The sequence below is a fragment of the Bos javanicus genome, chromosome 25 (genome assembly GCF_032452875.1).
Source record: "Bos javanicus breed banteng chromosome 25, ARS-OSU_banteng_1.0, whole genome shotgun sequence".
Taxonomy (NCBI): domain Eukaryota; kingdom Metazoa; phylum Chordata; class Mammalia; order Artiodactyla; family Bovidae; genus Bos; species Bos javanicus.
The window spans coordinates 9,199,286-9,217,759 of NC_083892.1; the positions used below are offsets into that span (position 1 = coordinate 9,199,286).

An 18,474-nucleotide genomic window follows, 5' to 3' on the forward strand; every position below is an offset into this window, starting at 1 on the left:
CCACTTGTATTTCTTTTATAAAATGAGTAGAGAGGCGATTTGTGATTGCCTAGACTGCCTCCCTCTCTGTCATTTTATCAGGATGAAAAATTTCAAACATACACAGAAAAGCTAAAAGAATTTTACAGTGAATGCTTGTATAGTCAATGTCTATCTTCTACCTTTATTTTTTTAATATATTTATACTTGTCATGTATCTGTCATTCTACTCATCCCCCAAGCCATCTTTATATTTGGTCCATTCATAAGTACTAATATATTTTATATCAAAATACGCTTTGCAGTGTCCACTTCAAAATATCTTAACATGAGTGTCATTAAATAGAGTTTAGGATCTGTTTATAGTTTTTATATAAAACTTAAAATAATCTTAAGTATACATTCACTGAATTTTTTTCTTCTATCTTTGTTCCCTTCAGTATCATATATGCACTAGCCTCAGTAACTCAATTGCAAAGCATTTTCTTCCCTGTTTTCTGAAAGTTTGTGTAAGATTTTTATTACTTCTTTAAATATTTGATAAAATCCACCTCTGAAAACCATTTGGGCCAAAAGTTTTCTTATAAGAAGACGTTTTCCTGAAAATATAATTCTTTAATAGTATAAAGCAATTAAGATTTTTGGTTCATCTTGTGTATTAGTTTTGTAAGTTATCTTAGCAAGGAATTTGTCCATTTTATCTAAGTTGTTGGTTTTGTTGGCATAAAGTTATTGATAAAATTCCCTTGTCATTTTAATACTTGTAAATCTGTAGTGATGTACTCTTTCATTTCTGTTACTTGTATAATCCATGTTTTCTTTTCTTTTTTTTTTTTTTGATCAATCTTATTTTAGATATTTCTTTTTTCAGCTTCTTAAAAGAGAAAGAGCTTTAATTTTTAACCTTCTTTTCTACTAGAAAATATTTAAAGATACAAGTTTTTTTCTAAGCATTGCTTTTTCTAAGCATCCTCTTAGCACTTATATACTTCTCAGCGTGGAGAGTATAATAATTGTATTATACTGTATTTTTGTTTTCCATTAGTTCAAAATAATTTATTTCTCTTGTGGTATCGTTCTTTGATCTGTGGATTATTTAGAAGTATGTGTTTAATTTTCAGACATTTCTAGCTATCTTAATTTTATTGATATCTGTTTTGGTCAAAGAACATACTATGTAAAATTTGAACCTTGAGTTATTGACACTTAGTTTATGCCCAAGATATGCTTTCCCCTGGTGAATGTTCCATGTACACTTGAAAAGAATATTGGGTGTAATATTCTGTAAGTTTCACATCAGTGCTAATTGTATCAAGATGGTTCATAGTGGTGAATCATGGCTCCCAAAAGATGTCCTGACCTAATTCCCAGAACCTGTGAGTATGTTATTAAAAGAAGCTTATCAATGAGAAGATTATCCTAGTGGGCTCAATATGATCACTGGGGTCCTTATAAAAAGGAGTGAAGGTTAAAGACAGAAAATAGAGATGGGACAATGAAAGCAGAGGTTGGATGATTGCACTGAAGATGGAGGCAAGGGCTACAAGCTAAGGAATGCTGACAGCTCCTAGAAGCTGGAAAAAAGGAAGTGGATTCTCTCCTGAAGCCTCCAGAAGGGGATCCAGCCCTGCTAACAACTTGATCTTAATAAAACCAGTTTCGAACCTCTGGCCTTCAGAAGTGTGATAGAATAAATTTCTGTTGTCTTAAACCACCTAGTTTGTGGTAATTTGTTATCACAGCCTCCAAAAACTAATACAGGATGTGGTACCAGGAAGTATGGTGTGCTGTTGTAACAAATACCTAAAAATGTGGAAGTGGATTTGGAATGGTAGAGGCTGGAGGAATATTGAGGAACATGATTTTTCAAAAGCTTGGATTGCCTTGAACAGACTTAGTAGAAATATAGATGTTAAAGTCTGCAAATAAGGGCTCAGGAGGAAATGAGGAACATCTTAGAGAAACTTTATATATTTTAAGAAAATACCTAAATCTTCATAAACAGACTGTTGGTAGAAATATGGACATTTAAAAGCACTGTCCGTGAACTCAAATAAGGAACATATTATTGGAAATTGGGGAGGAGGGAGTTCTTGTTACATTGTTGGAGAAAGCTTAGCTGAAATGTGACCTACAGTGATATAACATGGAAAGCATAATTTATAAGTGATAGCTTGTATTTTTATTAGGCTGTTGAGATTTTTGAGCAAAGTGTTGAAAGTTTGGCTTGGTTTCTTGCTTCTTACAGTAAAATGTGAGAGAGAAGAGATAAATTGAAGGAGAAACTGTTTAGCAAAAAGGAACCAGTATTTGATTTGGGAAATTATTAGATATCCCAAACTCATCAATTAGAGAAGAACAAGTTGGAAAATTGATTCATTTCTGGTCTTCACTTTACTACTATAAGTATAAAAAATAAAATTTTCTTTGTTAAAGCCGAATGTTTATTAATTCCTAAAATTCAGTGTAATAGGAATAAAATATATTCTTCATTCTTCTGTGTCTAAGTACTTAGGTATTTGTTTTTCCTTCTTTTAAAGCTAAGAAGTTACTTCATGTTGTCATTATTTTTATTTCTTTTGATGTATTTTTTTAAATTTATTTTGGCAGAGTAACTGCAATCATGATCATCAGCCATTGATTACCATATGTATGCAGAAATAGTTTGAGAACAATTTCCAAGTGAAATTTTAACCTATCAATTTTGTGTAGAAGACCACAGTTGGTAACCCTCCCCTCAGCTGCTTTTTCCTCACCCAATTAACAGGTTGCAAATTCAGAAACAATGAATTTGGATAAGAATCCAGAGTCAGTTAATAGTCCACAGGAAAGGGAAACTGTGAAATCTGAAACTACTAACTATTCAGAAAAAGCAAGTGAAAAGATTAATTGGTCACGGGAACCTAATGAAGCTGTTTCTGAAAGGTAAGCATATCTATAAAAATGCATGAACTTGCTTATCTAAATGTGTTTGTAAACACATGTACTCTTTTTCTCAATGTAAAATAGCTTAAAGCTTCCTATTTATATGAAAACTATTTTTGTCCGTCATGAAAAAATTGGTTCTTCAGAAGTTTAATTGTTGTTTTAACTGTACTAAATAAAACTCTGAATTGGTTAGATGATCAGGTTTTTCACTGTGATGATTTGTACCTTTGATATGGCAACCAGAGTGATAAACTGGATCATTCTAGTAGTTTCCACTTCTACACATAGAAGAATCAAGACCCTATGAAACAGTGATTTCAAAAAAATTACACAAAAGAGTAAGATTAGGAAAATAGTACAAGGGAAAAAGTGACTAAAATTAGTTCCCTGCATGTTGGAAGTATATAGTATCACGATAATGTCAAATTAGAGTGAATAGACTAACTTATTCATCTAATTGATCACAAAGCAACTGAGACACACCTGATCTGCAGTCTAGTTTAATAAAAGATTTGGGACTGCCAGGGAAGAAGTAATTTAGTTTAACAGAGAAGCTTAATTAGTGATCTTGGCCTGGATTGATGTTCAAGGGTAGAGGGGTGGGGACATTTTAATGAATTATTTTCACTGGTGCCTCTAAACAGTTTTTGAGCTTTATAATATTATTTATTTACTTAACATTCACTCCTTAAAATATCCTATGATTTTGCTTTTATATGGTAAATTATACCACAGCTTTTAAAAAGAGGAAACTATATAACCAAAAATAAGTGAGTTAAATAATGGCCGTTGAATAGAGACTATCACTCTTCTCCCCCAAATGACTGTGCATACTCAAGGATGCTGTAAAACTGAAGAGAAGCATTTCAGATCTACGCCATTTACATGCAGTTCTGACTCTTGAGAAGAAATCCTAATGTTCCATGATATTGAGGTCTGCACTCTAGTTTGAGTCAGGAAGCTGCTGTGAAGAAGGCATGTACTTAGTTGGCAAAGAAAAGAGTCACATTTCAATGAGTCTTTATTACTGCCACTTACTGATGCCTGTGCTGAGACTCATAAAGTGACAAAAAAAGAAAAATAAAATGCTATTAATAGAAGAAAAAATGTGAAGACACCATTAAAATAACATTTTATATGCTGATATGCAAAATTTATCAATGGCTTATATCTATGATACGAACAAGTCACCTTTCCATGCTCTATAATGAAAGCAGAATGTACAATGCATGAAACTATATTAGGCAGCACTCTCAGCCCAAGGTGAGTGTGAGAATAGATGTATACAAGAAATGTGCAACTTGACCCTGTAAGTAAGTAGGTGAGGTTCAGTGGTGAGTTTTAGAAAACATTTAAGGAAGAAATAATACCAGTTTTAAACAAACCATACCAAATATAAAAATAAGAGGGACAATTCTCCAGTTCATTTCATGAGACTAGATACTAAAGTGTGTTAACTCTGACACATTGATAATGAAATCAATTGTAGAATTTTACAGAGATGGAAATTACAGTTTATTTTTACCCACAGAATGATTCAAATAATCCTAAACAAGAGATCAGTAAACCAAATTCAACAATATATAAAAGTTGAGTTTGTTCCAGGAATGCTGCAATGTTGGTTTAACAATAACAAGTTAAGTAATGTGCTAGGAGAGTCATCATCAGCTCACAATAGATGTAGGATTTGATAAAATATCTGTTTTATGATTAAAAACAAATTCTTAACAAACTTGGAATAAGAGGTAACTTCCTTAATCTAATAAAGAGTATCTATGCTGCTGCTGCTAAGTCACTTCAGTCATGAAGTGCTGTGCGACTCTGTGCGACCCCATAGACTGCAGCCCACCAGGCTCCCTCATCCCTGGGATTCTCCAGGCAAGAATACTGGAGTGGGTTGCCATTTCCTTCTCCAGTGCATGAAAGTGAAGTCACTCAGTCGTGTCCAACTCTTAGTGACCCCATGGACTGCAGCCTACCAGGCTCCTCCATCCGTGGGATTTGCCAGGCAAAGAGTACTGGAGTGGGTTGCCATTGCCTTCTCTGAAAGAGTATCTATAAAAACCCTAAAACTAATCTGATAGTGAAATATGGGAAATATTCCCTTTGAGATAAAAATAGAAGGGTGCCTGCTGTTACCACTTTAATGTTATACTGATATCTTGGCTAATGCAAAAAAGAAAGAAAGAAAAATATAAAATATTAAAACAGTAAATATTATTGCAGAGATGATTGGAGTATTATATATATGTAGAAAATCCAATGGAATTTACAGATAAATTATTAGGATTAATTAGGGTTTAGCACAATTGCTAAACTCAAGTATATAAGAAATCAGTTGTATTCTTATATACCAAATATAGGCTTACTGATGGCCAACACAGTAAAGAATCTGCCTGCAATGCAGGAGAGCCAGGTTCTATCCCTGTGTTGGGAAGATCCCCTGGAGAAAAGAATGGCTAATCCATTCCAGTATTCTTGCCTTGAGAATTTCATAGACAGAGGAGGCTGGTAAGCTACAGTCCATGGAGTCGTAAAGAGCTGGACACGTGACTGAATGGCTAGCACACATATGAGATATAAAAAATTAGGAAATGAAAAAAATTTTAACATAATAGTATTAAATATATCAAGTACCTAGAAATACAATTATCAGGCATGTAATAACTCTGAAGAGAAGAGAATTTGCTCAGTCGTGTCCGACTCTTTGCAACCCCATGGACCATAGCCCACCAGGCTCCTCGGTCCATGGGATTTTCCAGGCATGAATACTGGAGTGGGTTGCCATTTCCTTCTCCAAGGGATCTTCCAGACCCAGGGATTGAACCCGGGTCTCCCACATTGTAGGCAGACGCTTTACCGTCCAAGCTACCAGGGAAGCCAATAACTCTGAAGGAAATTACAAAACTTTGAGATATTAAAGAAGAATTCACTAAGAAATGTACCATGTTTATGCTTTGGACAATGCAGTATTTGAAATTGCTGTTACTTTCATTCAAATTAATTTATAGAGTAAAATTTCAATAAGTTTCATAGTGTGCAATTTTATGGAACTTGACAAGTTGATATAATTCTAAATGGTAAGATAAATGCAGTAGGTTAAGAGGTCAAGATACCTTTTAAACAGAGAAACAAACTAAAAGGAGTTTGGCATCAGACATCAGAACGTTATGAAACTGCAGTAATTAGGGTAATGTGATATTGGCAAGTGCTGGAATAGAGCTATGTAACAGTACCTGGAAACCTCTACATCAATATATTTGTGGTTTGTGTTGGAGATTGTACAGCAGATCATTGGGGAAATGATTAACGTTTCAGTTCAGTTCAGTCTTAGTCGTGTCCAACTCTTTGTGACCCCATGCACTGCAGCATGCCAGACTTCCCTGTCCATCACCAACTCCCAGAGCTTGCTCAAACTCATGTCCATCAAGTCGGTGATGCCATCCAATCATCTCATCCTCTGTCGTCCACTTCTCCTCACGCCTTCAGTCTTTCCGAGCATCAGGGTCTTTTCCAATGAGTCAGTTCTTTGCATCAGGTGGCCAAAGTATTGTAACTTTAGCATCAGTCCTTCCAATGAATATTCAGGACTGATTTTCTTTAGGATTGACTGGTTTTATCTCCTTGCAGTCCAAAGGACTCTCGAGTCTTCTCTAATACCACAGTTTAAAAGCATCAGTTTTTCAGCACTCACCTTTCTTTATGGTCCAACTCTCACATGCATATAAGACTTCTGGAGAAACCATAGCTTTGATGAGAGCTTTGTTGGCAAAGTAGTGTTTCTGCTTTTTAATATGCTGTCTAGGTTGATCATAGCTTTTCTTCCAAGGAGCAAGCATCTTTTAATTTCATGGCTGCAGTCACCATCTGCAGTGATTTTGGAGCCCAAGAAAATAAAGTCTGTCACTGTTTCCATTGTCTTTTTCCACCTATTTGCCATGAAGTGATGGGACCAGATGCCATGATCTTCATTTTTTGAATGGTGAGGTTTAAGCCAGCTTTTTCACTCTCCTCTTTCACTTTCATCAAGAGGCTCTTCAGTTCCTCTACGCTTTGTGCCATAAGGGTGTGTCATCTGCATATCTGAGGTTATTGGTATTTCTCACCCAATCTTGAATCCAGCATGTGCTTCATCCAGCCCAGCATTTCCCATGATGTACTCTGCATATAAATTAAATAAACAGGGTGACAGTATACAGCCTTGATGTACTCCTTTCCCAATTTGCAACCAGTCCATTGTTCAATATCCGGTTCTAACTGTTGCTTCTTGACCTGCATACAGATTTCTCAGGAAGCAAGTAAGGTGGTCTGGTATTCCCATCTCTTTAAGAATTTTCCACAGTATATTATGATCCACACAGTCAAAGGCTTTGGCATAGTCAATAAAGCAGAAATAGATGTTTTTCTGGAACTCTCTTGCCTTTTCTGTGATCCAACGGATGTTGGCAATTTGATCTCTGGTTCCTCTGCCTTTTCTAAATCCAGTGTGAACATCTGGAAGTTCACGATTTATGTACTGTTGAAGCCTGACTTGGAGAATTTTGAGCATTACTTTGCTAGCATGTGAGATGAGCGCAATTGTGTGGTAGTTTGAGCATTCTTTGGCATTGCCTTTCTTTGGGATTGGAATGAAAACTGACCTTTTCCAGTCCTATGGCCACTGTTGAATTTTCCAAATTTGCTGGCATATTGAGTGCAACACTTTCACAGCATCATCTTTTAGGATTTGAAATAGCACAACTGGAATTCAACTAGCTCTGTTCGTAGTGATGCTTCCTGATTCCCACTTGACTTCACACTCAGAGATGTCTGGCTCTAGGTGAGTGATCCCACCATCATGGTTATCTGGGTCATTAAGATCTTTTTTGTACAGTTCTTCTGTGTATTCTTGCTGCCTCTTACTGTCTTCTGCTTCTGTTAGGTCCATACGATTTCTGTCCTTTATCGAGCCCATCTTTGCATGAAGTGTTCCCTTGGTATCTCTAATTTTCTTGAAGAGATCTCTAGTCTTTCCCATTCTATTGTTTTCCTGTTTCTTTGCACTGTTCACTTAGTAAGGCTTTCTTATCTCTCCCTGTTATTCTTTGGAGCTTTGCATTCAGATGGGTATATTTTTCCTTTTCTCCTTTGCCTTTTGCTTCTCTTTTTTCTCAGCTATTTGTAAGGTCTCTTCAGACAACCATTTTACCTTTTTGCATTCCTTTTTCTTGGAGATGGTTTTGATCACCACCTCCTATAAAATGTTAAGAACCACCACCCATAGTTCTTCAGGCCCTCTGTCTATCAGATCTAATCCCTTGAATCTATTTGTCACTTTCACTGTATATTTGTAAGGGAGTTGATTTAGATCATACCTGAATGACCTAGTAGTTTTCCCTACTTTCTTCACTTAAGGTCTGAATTTTGCAATAAGGAGTTTGTGATCTGAGCCACAGTCAACTCCCGGTCTTGTTTTTGCTGACTGTATAGAGCTTCTCCAGTTTAGGCTGCAAAGAATATAATCAGTTTGATTTTGGTATTGACTATCTGGTGATGTCCATGTGTAGAGCTGTCTCTCATGTTGGAAGAGGGGGTCTTCTATAAATGGTCAATAAACATATGACAAGGTGCTCATCTTAACTAAGGAGTCAGGGAAATGTGAATTAAAACCACATTGAGATACCATTTCATATTGGTTAAGGAAAAGCTTCCCTCATAGCTCAGTTGGTAAAGAATCCACTTGCTATGCGGGAAACCCTGGTTCGATTCCTGGGTTGGGAAGATCCACTGGAGAAGGGATAGGCTACCCACTCCAGTATTCATGGGCTTCCCTTGTGGCTCAGCTGGTAAAGAATCCACCTGCAATGCAGGAGACCTGGGTTGGAAAGATCCCCTAGAGAAGGGAAAGGCTACCCACTCCAGTGTTCTGTCCTGGAGAATTTTACAGACTATGTATAGTCCATGGGATCGCAAAGAGTCGGACACGACTGAGTGACTTTTACTTTCAAGAAAAAGTAAAACATTTTAAATTCTGACAGTACCAGGTATTGGTGAGGGTTTGAGATAGAGAATTGGTTTTATTTAATATTTTGTTGTTGGGTGAGTAAATTGGTATGGTTCTTCAGAAAAAATTTGGCATTATCTAGAAATATTGAAGATATGAATGTCCTTTGTCCTAACAGTTTTATCCCTTGATAAATACCCTAGCTAGAAACATGTACACATGTGCGATAGGATATATATATATATATATATATATATATATATATATATGTAGGAATGTTTATTAGCAGCATTTTCCATAGTAACTAAAAACCAGAAGGAAAAAAGTCCATCTACAGTATAACAGAAGAATAATTGCTGTAAATCTATACAGTGGAATTCTGTACATTAACAAAAATGAACTACAGTCACATGTAACCACATGAATACTTGCACAACAAACATGATTGAAAAGAGTATACAAGGAATAGTGTGATTCCAATTCAAATGAAGTTCATCCAGCAAAAACTATGTTATTTATGGATTCAGAGGTAGATAGTGAATCCAAAGAGTAAAAAACAGGATTAGTACCACAAATGCTATTTATGGAGGAGATTTATGATTCAGGATAGAGGCATGTGGATTTCTGCAGTGCTAATAGTTTCAAATATATTTATCTGAGTAGGGGCTATGTGAATACTAGCTTTATAATTATTAACCTGAGCATATATTTTTAATCCAACCTGAATATAATTATTAATTAGAAATTTTAGATTATGTTTAATGTAATATTACTGCTTTATGTTAGCTCATAACTGTAATCTTTAATACTTGTTTTCTATTTGTCCATTATTTTTGATACTTTTCCCTTATCTATGTCTTTTTCTCTACTTACGTGACTCTTGTTTTAGATTTCTTTTTTTTTCCATTCCACATTTCCTCATTAATTACACATCTTTCAACCTAAAGGATAACCTTTAGAAGTTTTCCTGAAGATCATGATATGTATTCTTGACTCTAACATTAGAGTCTAATATGAATTGCTACTTTTACCATTTTATAGACAGTGCATGACCTTAGAACACATTTTAACTCCATTCACTGCTTCCTTCCCTTGTTTGTTTCATGCATTTGAGTTTTACATTATTTTAAATCTCATAAGACAATATCATTACTTTGTACAGTCGTTCAGTTCAGTTCAGTCGCTCAGTCGTATCCGACTCTTTACGACCCCATGAACTGCAGCATGCCAGGCCTCCCGGTCCATCTACAACTCCCGTTGTTTACCCAGACTCATGTCCATCGAGTCAGTGATGCCATCCAGCCATCTCATTCTCTGTCATCCACTTCTCCTCCTGGCCCCAATCCCTCCCAGCATCAGGGTCTTTTCCAGTGAGTCAACTCTTCCCATGAGGTGGCCAAAGTACTGGAGTTTCAGCTTTAGCATCATTCCTTTCAAAGAAATCCCAGGGCTGATCTCCTTCAGAATGGACTGGTTGGATCTCCTTGCAGTCCAAGGGACTCTCGAGTCTTCTCCAACACCACAGTTCAAAAGCATCAATTCTTTGGCACTCAACTTTCTTCACAGTCCAACTCTCACATCCATACATGACCACTGGAAAAACCATAGCCTTGACTAGATGGACCTTTGTTGGCAAAGTAATGTCTCTGCTTTTTAATATGCTGTCTAGGTTGGTCACAACTTTTCTTCCAAGGAGTAAGCGTCTTTTCATTTCATGGCTGCAATCACCGTCTGCAGTGATCTTTGAGCCCCAAAACATAAAGTCTGACACTGTTTCCACTGTTTCCCCATCTATTTCCCATGAAGTTGTGGGACCAGATGCCATGATCTTCGTTTTCTGAATGTTGAGCTTTAAGCCAACTTTTTCACTCTCCTCTTTCACTTTCATTAAGACGCTTTTGAGTTCCTCTTCACTTTCTGCCATAAGGGTGGTGTCATCTGCATATCTGAGGTTATTGATATTTCTCCCGGCAATGTTGATTCCAGCTTGTGCTTCTTCCAGCCCAGTGTTTCTCATGATGTACTCTGCATATAAGTTAAATAAGCAGGGTGACAATATACAGCCTTTTCCTATTGGGAACCAGTCTGTTGTTCCATGTCCAGTTTTAACTGTTGCTTCCTGACCTGCATATGTGTTTCTCAAGAGGTAGGTCATTCACTTAAAGAGTTCCTCAAATATGATTGACTCTTGAACAATAACGGTTTGAACTGCTCAGTGTTCTTATATACGTGGATATAATGGATTTTTTCCCAGTAAAAATTATACCTGTAAGCAAATATGAATCTCTCAGTTTCATTTTTGATGTCTATTGTTAATAATACATATACTATCTATGGTATTTTGTATCTTATAGGACAAATATTGATGTAGGTACTGACAGACAATTCATCTTGTAAACAGACTATGTAAATTTACAGTATCAGTAAATACAGAAGAGTACTATAACTGTATTTTCCTTATGATTTTCTTAATATTTTCTATAACTTGCTTTATTGAAAGAATACAGTATATAACATAACATACAAAATATATGTTAACTGACTATTTATGTTACCAGTAAGGCTTCTTGTCAATAGTAGTCTATTACTAGCTTTTGTTTTTGTTGTTGTTTAGTCATAAAGTCTGGAGAAGGCAATGGCACCCCACTCCAGTACTCTTGCCTGGAAAATCCCATGGATGGAGGAGCCTGGTAGGCTGCAGTCCGTGGGGTCACTAGGAGTTGGACACGACTGAGCGACTTCACACTCACTTTTCAGTTTCATGCATTAGAGAAGGAAATGGCAACCTGCTCCAGTGTTCTTGCCTGGAGAATCCCAGGGACGGGGGAGCCTGGTGAGCTGCCGTCTCTGGGGTCGCACAGAGTCCGACATGACTGAAGCGACTTAGCAGCAGCAGCAGCAGTCAAAAAGTCATGTCCATGTTTCATCATAAAGTCGAAAGTCAGGTCTTTCAACACCATGGACAGTAGCCCACCAAGCTCCTCTGTCTATGGAATTTCCCAGGCAAGAATACTGGAGTAGGTTGCCATATCCTTCCTCAGAGGATCTTTCCAACCTGGGGCTCGAACGTAGGTCTCCTGCTTGGCAGGCAGATTCTTTACTACTGAGCCACCTATGAGGCCCATTACTAGTTTTGGGGGGAGTCAGAAGTTTATACTTGGATTGCAACTGCAAGGGGGACTGGCACCCCTAACACCCTCATTGTGTAAGAGTGAACTGTATTGACCTTTTCTGTTGCTCTTCATTTCTTCCTGTATTTCCATCAAGGATACTTTTTCTTCTGCCTCAAGAATTCCATTTAATTTAAATTTTAATTTTAAATTCCATTTAAAATTTATTTTTAAAATTCTGCCCAGGACATTTTATTTGTCTGGAGAAAATTTCATATGTCTTTATTTTTAAATGTTTTAACCTGGTATTATTGAATTATAAGTTGGCAGTTATTTTTAGCACTTTCAAGATGTCATTACCTTGTTTTCAGACTTTTATAATTGCTATTGAATAGTTAGATATCCATCTTATTGTTCATTCTTTGAGGATAGTGTGTATTTCTGTAGCTGTTTTCAAGATAGTCTGTATATATCTTTGATTTTCATCAGTCATATTCTGTCATGTGGAGGGAGAATAGTTTATCCTGATTGGAGCTCAAAGTTCTTGAATCTGTAACTTCATGTCTTTTCATTATCTTTGAAAACTTCTTGGCTATTTTCCTTTTAGATACTGGTTTTGCACCATCCTGTCTCTTCTCCCCTTCTGGTATTCCAGTTATATTTTTCTCTGTACACTCCATCTTTTTTGTTCTCTGTGCTAGTTCCACTGTTTTCTAATTTATTTATTCTCTCTTCAACTGTATCCAAGTGGCTGTTAAGTACTCATGTATTTAGTTCTTAGTTTCAGTTTAATTTTCCAATCTCCTCTTCCCATTGGATCCATTTTTAATAGATTCAAGTAAGTCCTGTGGTAAAATTCTTCATCTTGTCATCACATGTTGAACATTTAATTGCTATTATTTTCTGATTTATTTTTTATTACTCGTATCTGGGTCACTCTGAGCTCTTTCTGTTTACTGAACGTCGTCTTTGCCTTGTTTCTTTTACGGCTGCACTGGGTCTTCATTGCTTTGCGCACGCTTTCTCTAGTTGTGGCAAGCGGTAGCTGTTCTTTGCTGTGGTCCCCTGGCTTCTCATTGTGATGGCTTCTCCTATGGCTCTAGGCCCACGGACTCCAGTAGTTGCAGCATGGAGGCTCAGTAGTTGTGGCTTGTGGGCTCTACAGCACCGGCTCAGTAGTTGTGGTACACAGGTGTAGTTGTTCTGCAGCATGTAGAATCTTCCTGGACCAGGCAGGGGTCGAACTTTTGTCCCTTGCACTGAGAAGTGGATTCTTATCCACTGTGCCACCAGGGAAGTCCGCTCTATTTCTTATTATACTTACTGATTTTTGTTGTTTGAATCTTGGACATTATGTATTAAAAATTATGGAGGCTCTAAATGATATTATCTTTTATTAGAGTGAATTCACCCTATATTCTGGCAGGAGGCAGAGACAGGGACACAGCCTCTTTTACTGGTTTTAAAATGTACCCATAAGTTCTTTGATAGTCCTGGTGGCTCAGACAATAACCCACCACAGTATTCATGCCTGGAGGATCCCATGGACAGAGGAGCCTGGCAGGCTACAGTCCATGGGGTCCAAAAAAGTCAGACATGACTGAGCGTCTAATACTTGAACTTTCCCATTATAAGGTAGAGCCTAATTCCTGGCTTGGGCTGTACTTAGTAGTGACAGCAAGTAGGATACAAAAGTGGCAAAGTGACACTATGTAACTAAATCACTAAAGACATTGTAGGTTTCTCTCTCTTGGATTGCTTGCTCTGGGGCAGGTTAAATACCATAATAATATGGGGACAAGATAGGTTTCTTGAGGACATCAAGCAGCCTGCGCTATCACACATGGTGAAGCACCTTGCCAACAACCATGTGAGTAAGCCCTTTGGACGTGCCACCCCAGTCATGTCTTCCAGTGACTGTAGCCCCTGCCAGCATGCTGACTGTGAGCTCGTGAGATATCCTGAGCCTAAACCCCGCAACTATACAGTTCAGTACTTTTCCTGCAGAAACTGTGAGGTAATAAATGTTATTTTTTATAGCCATTATGTTTGGGGATAAATTGTTATATAGCAATAGGTAAATAGTACAACATTTCAATCCAGTTGGGAATTGAGCAGAACTGAGGCTGGTTTCCAGTTTTTGGACTCAACTTATTCTGATTTTCCTCCATTCCTGTGGTCTAGCTGTTGTTTTTTTTTAAGCTGATCTTGGTATTCCAATTTTGTCTCCCCAGTACAGTTCACTTTGATATCAGTCACTTTGTTCTTGGCATCTTTGTATTCCTGTGTGGTTTAGTTGGCAGATGCCTTGAGAAGACATCAGTGGCAAGTGTCTAGCTCACTTCTTTCTGGGATCTTTATAGTTCCTTATATCCTGGCTTTCATCAGAGCTTTCTGATGTCTTCAAACAGATATTTTAATTTTTCTTTCTTAAAAAAATTTTTTTAATATAGCTTCTTAAATTGTTCAAATGTGGGGGCCTCCCTCCATCGTAGCTATTCTACGTAGCAGTTTATGTATGTAAATTTTCTATACATAGTAATTTATTTAAAAATTTTTAGAATATTTGAGAAATAAAGGAGCTTTTTAAAAAGTAAAGGGAAAATATTGTTCTTTCTTTTTTATAACTCTAGAGAAAGCTATGAGACTTTATATTTGTTTCTTCTGATACCTCAGGTGTTGAAGGAATTAGTGCCACTTCTAACTTTCTGTGTTTATAATAATGGTTTAAGTATTTTCTTTTTAGAGTGTGAAAAAAAAAAAAAAAGGCAGGAACAGCTGAGCCAGAAAACTCATAGAAGAGAAGGCTTGTGAACCAGAATATGTATCTGATGCAAAAGGAACTTGTGTAAATGAAAGAAAATGCCTTTATATGCAATCATTTCCAAAGATGAAAAGCATCACGGTCTAAGGCACTCAAAAACAGACCACTTCACCAGTGTTGATGCAATGAAACATTACTATAGTCTAAAAAATAAGCCTTACATTGAACTTCATGTGAAGAAATGTTTGCAGAGATACAAAGGAGAAAATAGTAGTTACCAGCCATAGTATAAAACTTTCCGCTATTTTGCATGTGCTCCTTCCTATTCATGATTAATACTTATTTAATCTTACATATCTCTCTTTAACCAAGTTTCCTGCCCCCAAAACACTCAGCTAGTTAAATAAATGGCAGAGCCAGGATTTAGACCCAATTTTGTCTCCAGATCCCTGCTATTAGGCTACTTTATTGTAACATTACCTGGAGAACTTTAATTACTAATTTTAGACACAGAAGTTTTTCTCCAAGGTAGAGTATAAGTAGAAACATAGGTGCGTCTAGAAGACCATGAAAATCATCAGTGTCCTCAGTTTTCCTCCCAGGTATGGTTTCTTAAAAAAAGAGCCATCATTGGAACCAGTCAGTGGAACAGTTACATATGAAAGTTACATATCATTAAATGCTTGTGGAATTGTAGTCTTTAGTGGAATTCATTTAGATGTATAAATGAATTTCTCAAGATAAGCATTAGCAACTTCACATGTACTCACAAATTTTAAAATAACATTGACATATAATGCCTACTGAAAAGTGCACAAATAGTAAATGTATAGCTTTGACAAAGTAAACACGTTTTGAAAGTATCACCCAGATGAAAAAAACAACAGTGACATCTGTTCTGCCTCATGCCAGTCACCAGCCCCACCCTTACCACACTGACACCAGTAAACACCATCCTAACTTCTGACCCCATGGATTGCTTTTATTTCCTTTTCATCTTTATGTAAATGGAATCATACTTAATGAACTTTGGTTTCTTGCCTCTTTTACCCAGATTTGTGTGTTGAGAGATTCATCCATGCTGTTGCTTAGCAACAATGATTTGATCATTTTTATTGCTGTATAATGTCCATTATATGAATATACCACAACTTACTCCATTCACAACTCTTGATGGACATCTAAGTTATTTGCAGATGGGAAAATTATGATTAGTGCTGCTCTGAACATTCTTTTGCATGTCTGTTGGTGAATGTGTGTATATATATATACACACACATTTCTGTTGGACGTTTGACTAGAAGTGGAATTGGTAGGTCATAGAATATGTGTATTCTCAGATTTGATGTTACTAAACACTTTGCTAAAGAAGTTGTGTCAAGTTACTCTCCCAATGAGTATATGAGGTGTTTGTTATTCCAGGTCCTTGCCAACACTGGTATTATCTGCCCTTTTCACTTTAGCCTCACAGTATGTTCATAGTGTCACTTATGAGCATGCCTTGTTTCATCATGCTTTGCTTTATTTTGCTTCACAGATATTGTTTTTTTTTTTTTTACACATTGAAAGTTCATGGCAGCCCTGCATCAGACAAGTCTGTTGGCACTATTTTTCTAATAGCATTTACTCACTTTGTGTCTGTGTCATATTTTGGCAGTTCTCACAATATTTCATACTTTCCCATTATTATTATATTGTCATGGTGATTTGTAATCAGTGATCTTTGATATTACTATTCTATTTGTTTTCAGTTGCCACAAACCATACTCATATAAGACATGAAACTTAATAAATATGTGCATTCTGACTGCTGCACTGACCCCATCTGTCTCCCTCTCCTTGGGCCTTCCTTCTGCCTGAGATTTAACAATATTGAAATTAGGCTAATGAATAATAACCCTACAATGGCCTTTTAAGTGTTGAAGTGAAAAGAAGGCCCACATATCTCTCACTTGTAAGTCAAAGGCTAGAAATGATTAAGCTTAGTAAGTAGGGCATGTTAGAAACTTTGAGATGGGCAGAAAACTAGGCCTCTTGCACCAAATGGTTGGCCAAGCTGTGAATGATGAGTGCCAAGGAGAAGTTCTCTAAGGAAATTAACCGTGCTACTCCAGAGCACGTAAATGACAAGAAAGAAGCGACCTTATTGCTGATATAGAGAAAGTTTTAAAGGCCTGGATAAGATCAACCAGAACATTAGCTTAAGCCAAAGCCTAACCCAGAGCAAGGCTCTAACTTCAGTTCTATGGAGGATTAGAGTGATGATGAGGAAGCTGCAGAAAAAATGTTTCAGAGGTTGGTTCATGAGGTTTAAGGGAAAAAAACCATATCCATAACATAAAGTGTGAGGTTAAGCAGCAAGTGCTGATGTAGATGTTGCAGTAAACTATCCAGAAGATCTGCCAAAGATAATTAACAAAGATGGTAACATTAAACAAAAGTGTAGATGAAGCAATCTTATTTTGCAAGAAGATGACATCTAGGACTTTCATAACAGAGAAGTTAATGTCTGGCTTCAAAATTTCAAAGGACATTGGGACATCCTTGCTGGTCCAGGGGCTGAAACTCCAACCTCCCAATGCAGGTGGTCCAGGTTTGATCCCTGGTCAGGGAACTAGATCCCACATGCCACAACTAAGTTTGCATGTTGCAACTAAAAGATCCTGCATGCTGCAATGAAGATTGAAGATCCCGAGTTCTGCTACTAAAACCCAGTGCAGCCTAATTAATTAATTTTTAAAAGTCTGACCTCCTTGGGCCCTGACTTTTAAAAGAAAAAAAAAATTCAAAGAACAAGCTGACTCTCTTTTTGAAGCCTAATGTAGCTAGTGACTTTTAAATTGAAGCCAGTGCTCATTTACCCTTCCAAAAATCTCAGGGCTCCTAAGAATTAGGCTAAATCTACTTTGCTTGTGCTGTATAAGTAGAGCAACAATGCCTGGCTGACAGCATACCCAGGCTTAAATTACTGAAAGTTTTACTGAACTGCATGTTTGAGATCTACTGCTCAGAAAAAAGTTTCCTCTTGAAATTTACTGCGTATTGACAATGCACCTGGCCACCCAAGAGCTCTGATGGTGATCTACAATGGGATTAATGTTGTTTTCATGCCTGCTAACAGAACATCTTTTCTGCAGCCCATGGATCAAGAAGTAATTTCAACTTTTATTATTTTACATATTTTGTTTAGCTATTGCTGCTATAGATAGTGATTCCTGCAATGGATCTGAGCAAAGTAATTTGAAAACTTTCTGGAAAGGAATTACCATTCTAGATACATTAAGAACACTCATGACTCATGACAAGAAATCAAAAGGTCAGCATTAACAGAAATTTGGAGGAGGTTGATTTTAAATTTCATGGATGGCTTTGAGGGGTTCAGGACTTCAGTGGAGGAAGTAAGAGTAAATGTGGTGGAATAGCAAGAGAACTAGAAGCAGAGCCTGAATTGCTGCAATCTCATGATAACCTTTGATGGACAAACAAATAAATTGGTTTCTTGAGATGGATCTATTCTTGTTGGAGATCCTGTGAAGACTGTTGAAGGGACAACAAAGGATTTAGAATATTACATAAACTTAGTTGATAAAGCAGTGACTAAGTCTGAGAAGTTTGACTCCAATTTTTAAAGAAGTTTTTCTGTGGATAAAATGCTAATAAAATGCTACAGAAACACCAGTTGCTTTGTGATGGGATGAGTTAATTCATGC

At 36.9% G+C, this 18,474-nt stretch overlaps 1 protein-coding gene across 9 annotated transcripts in view; it reads left to right on the forward strand.

The window, feature by feature from the left end:
- Nucleotides 1-18,474, forward strand: part of ATF7IP2 (activating transcription factor 7 interacting protein 2) — a 76,075-nt gene that overhangs the window by 32,127 nt on the left and 25,474 nt on the right. For all 9 annotated transcript variants that reach the window (XM_061401112.1, XM_061401106.1, XM_061401113.1 and 6 more), the window contains one exon: nucleotides 2,747-2,904. In XM_061401112.1, coding sequence (XP_061257096.1) covers nucleotides 2,747-2,904 — 158 coding nt within the window. The remainder of the gene's footprint in view (nucleotides 1-2,746; nucleotides 2,905-18,474) is intronic.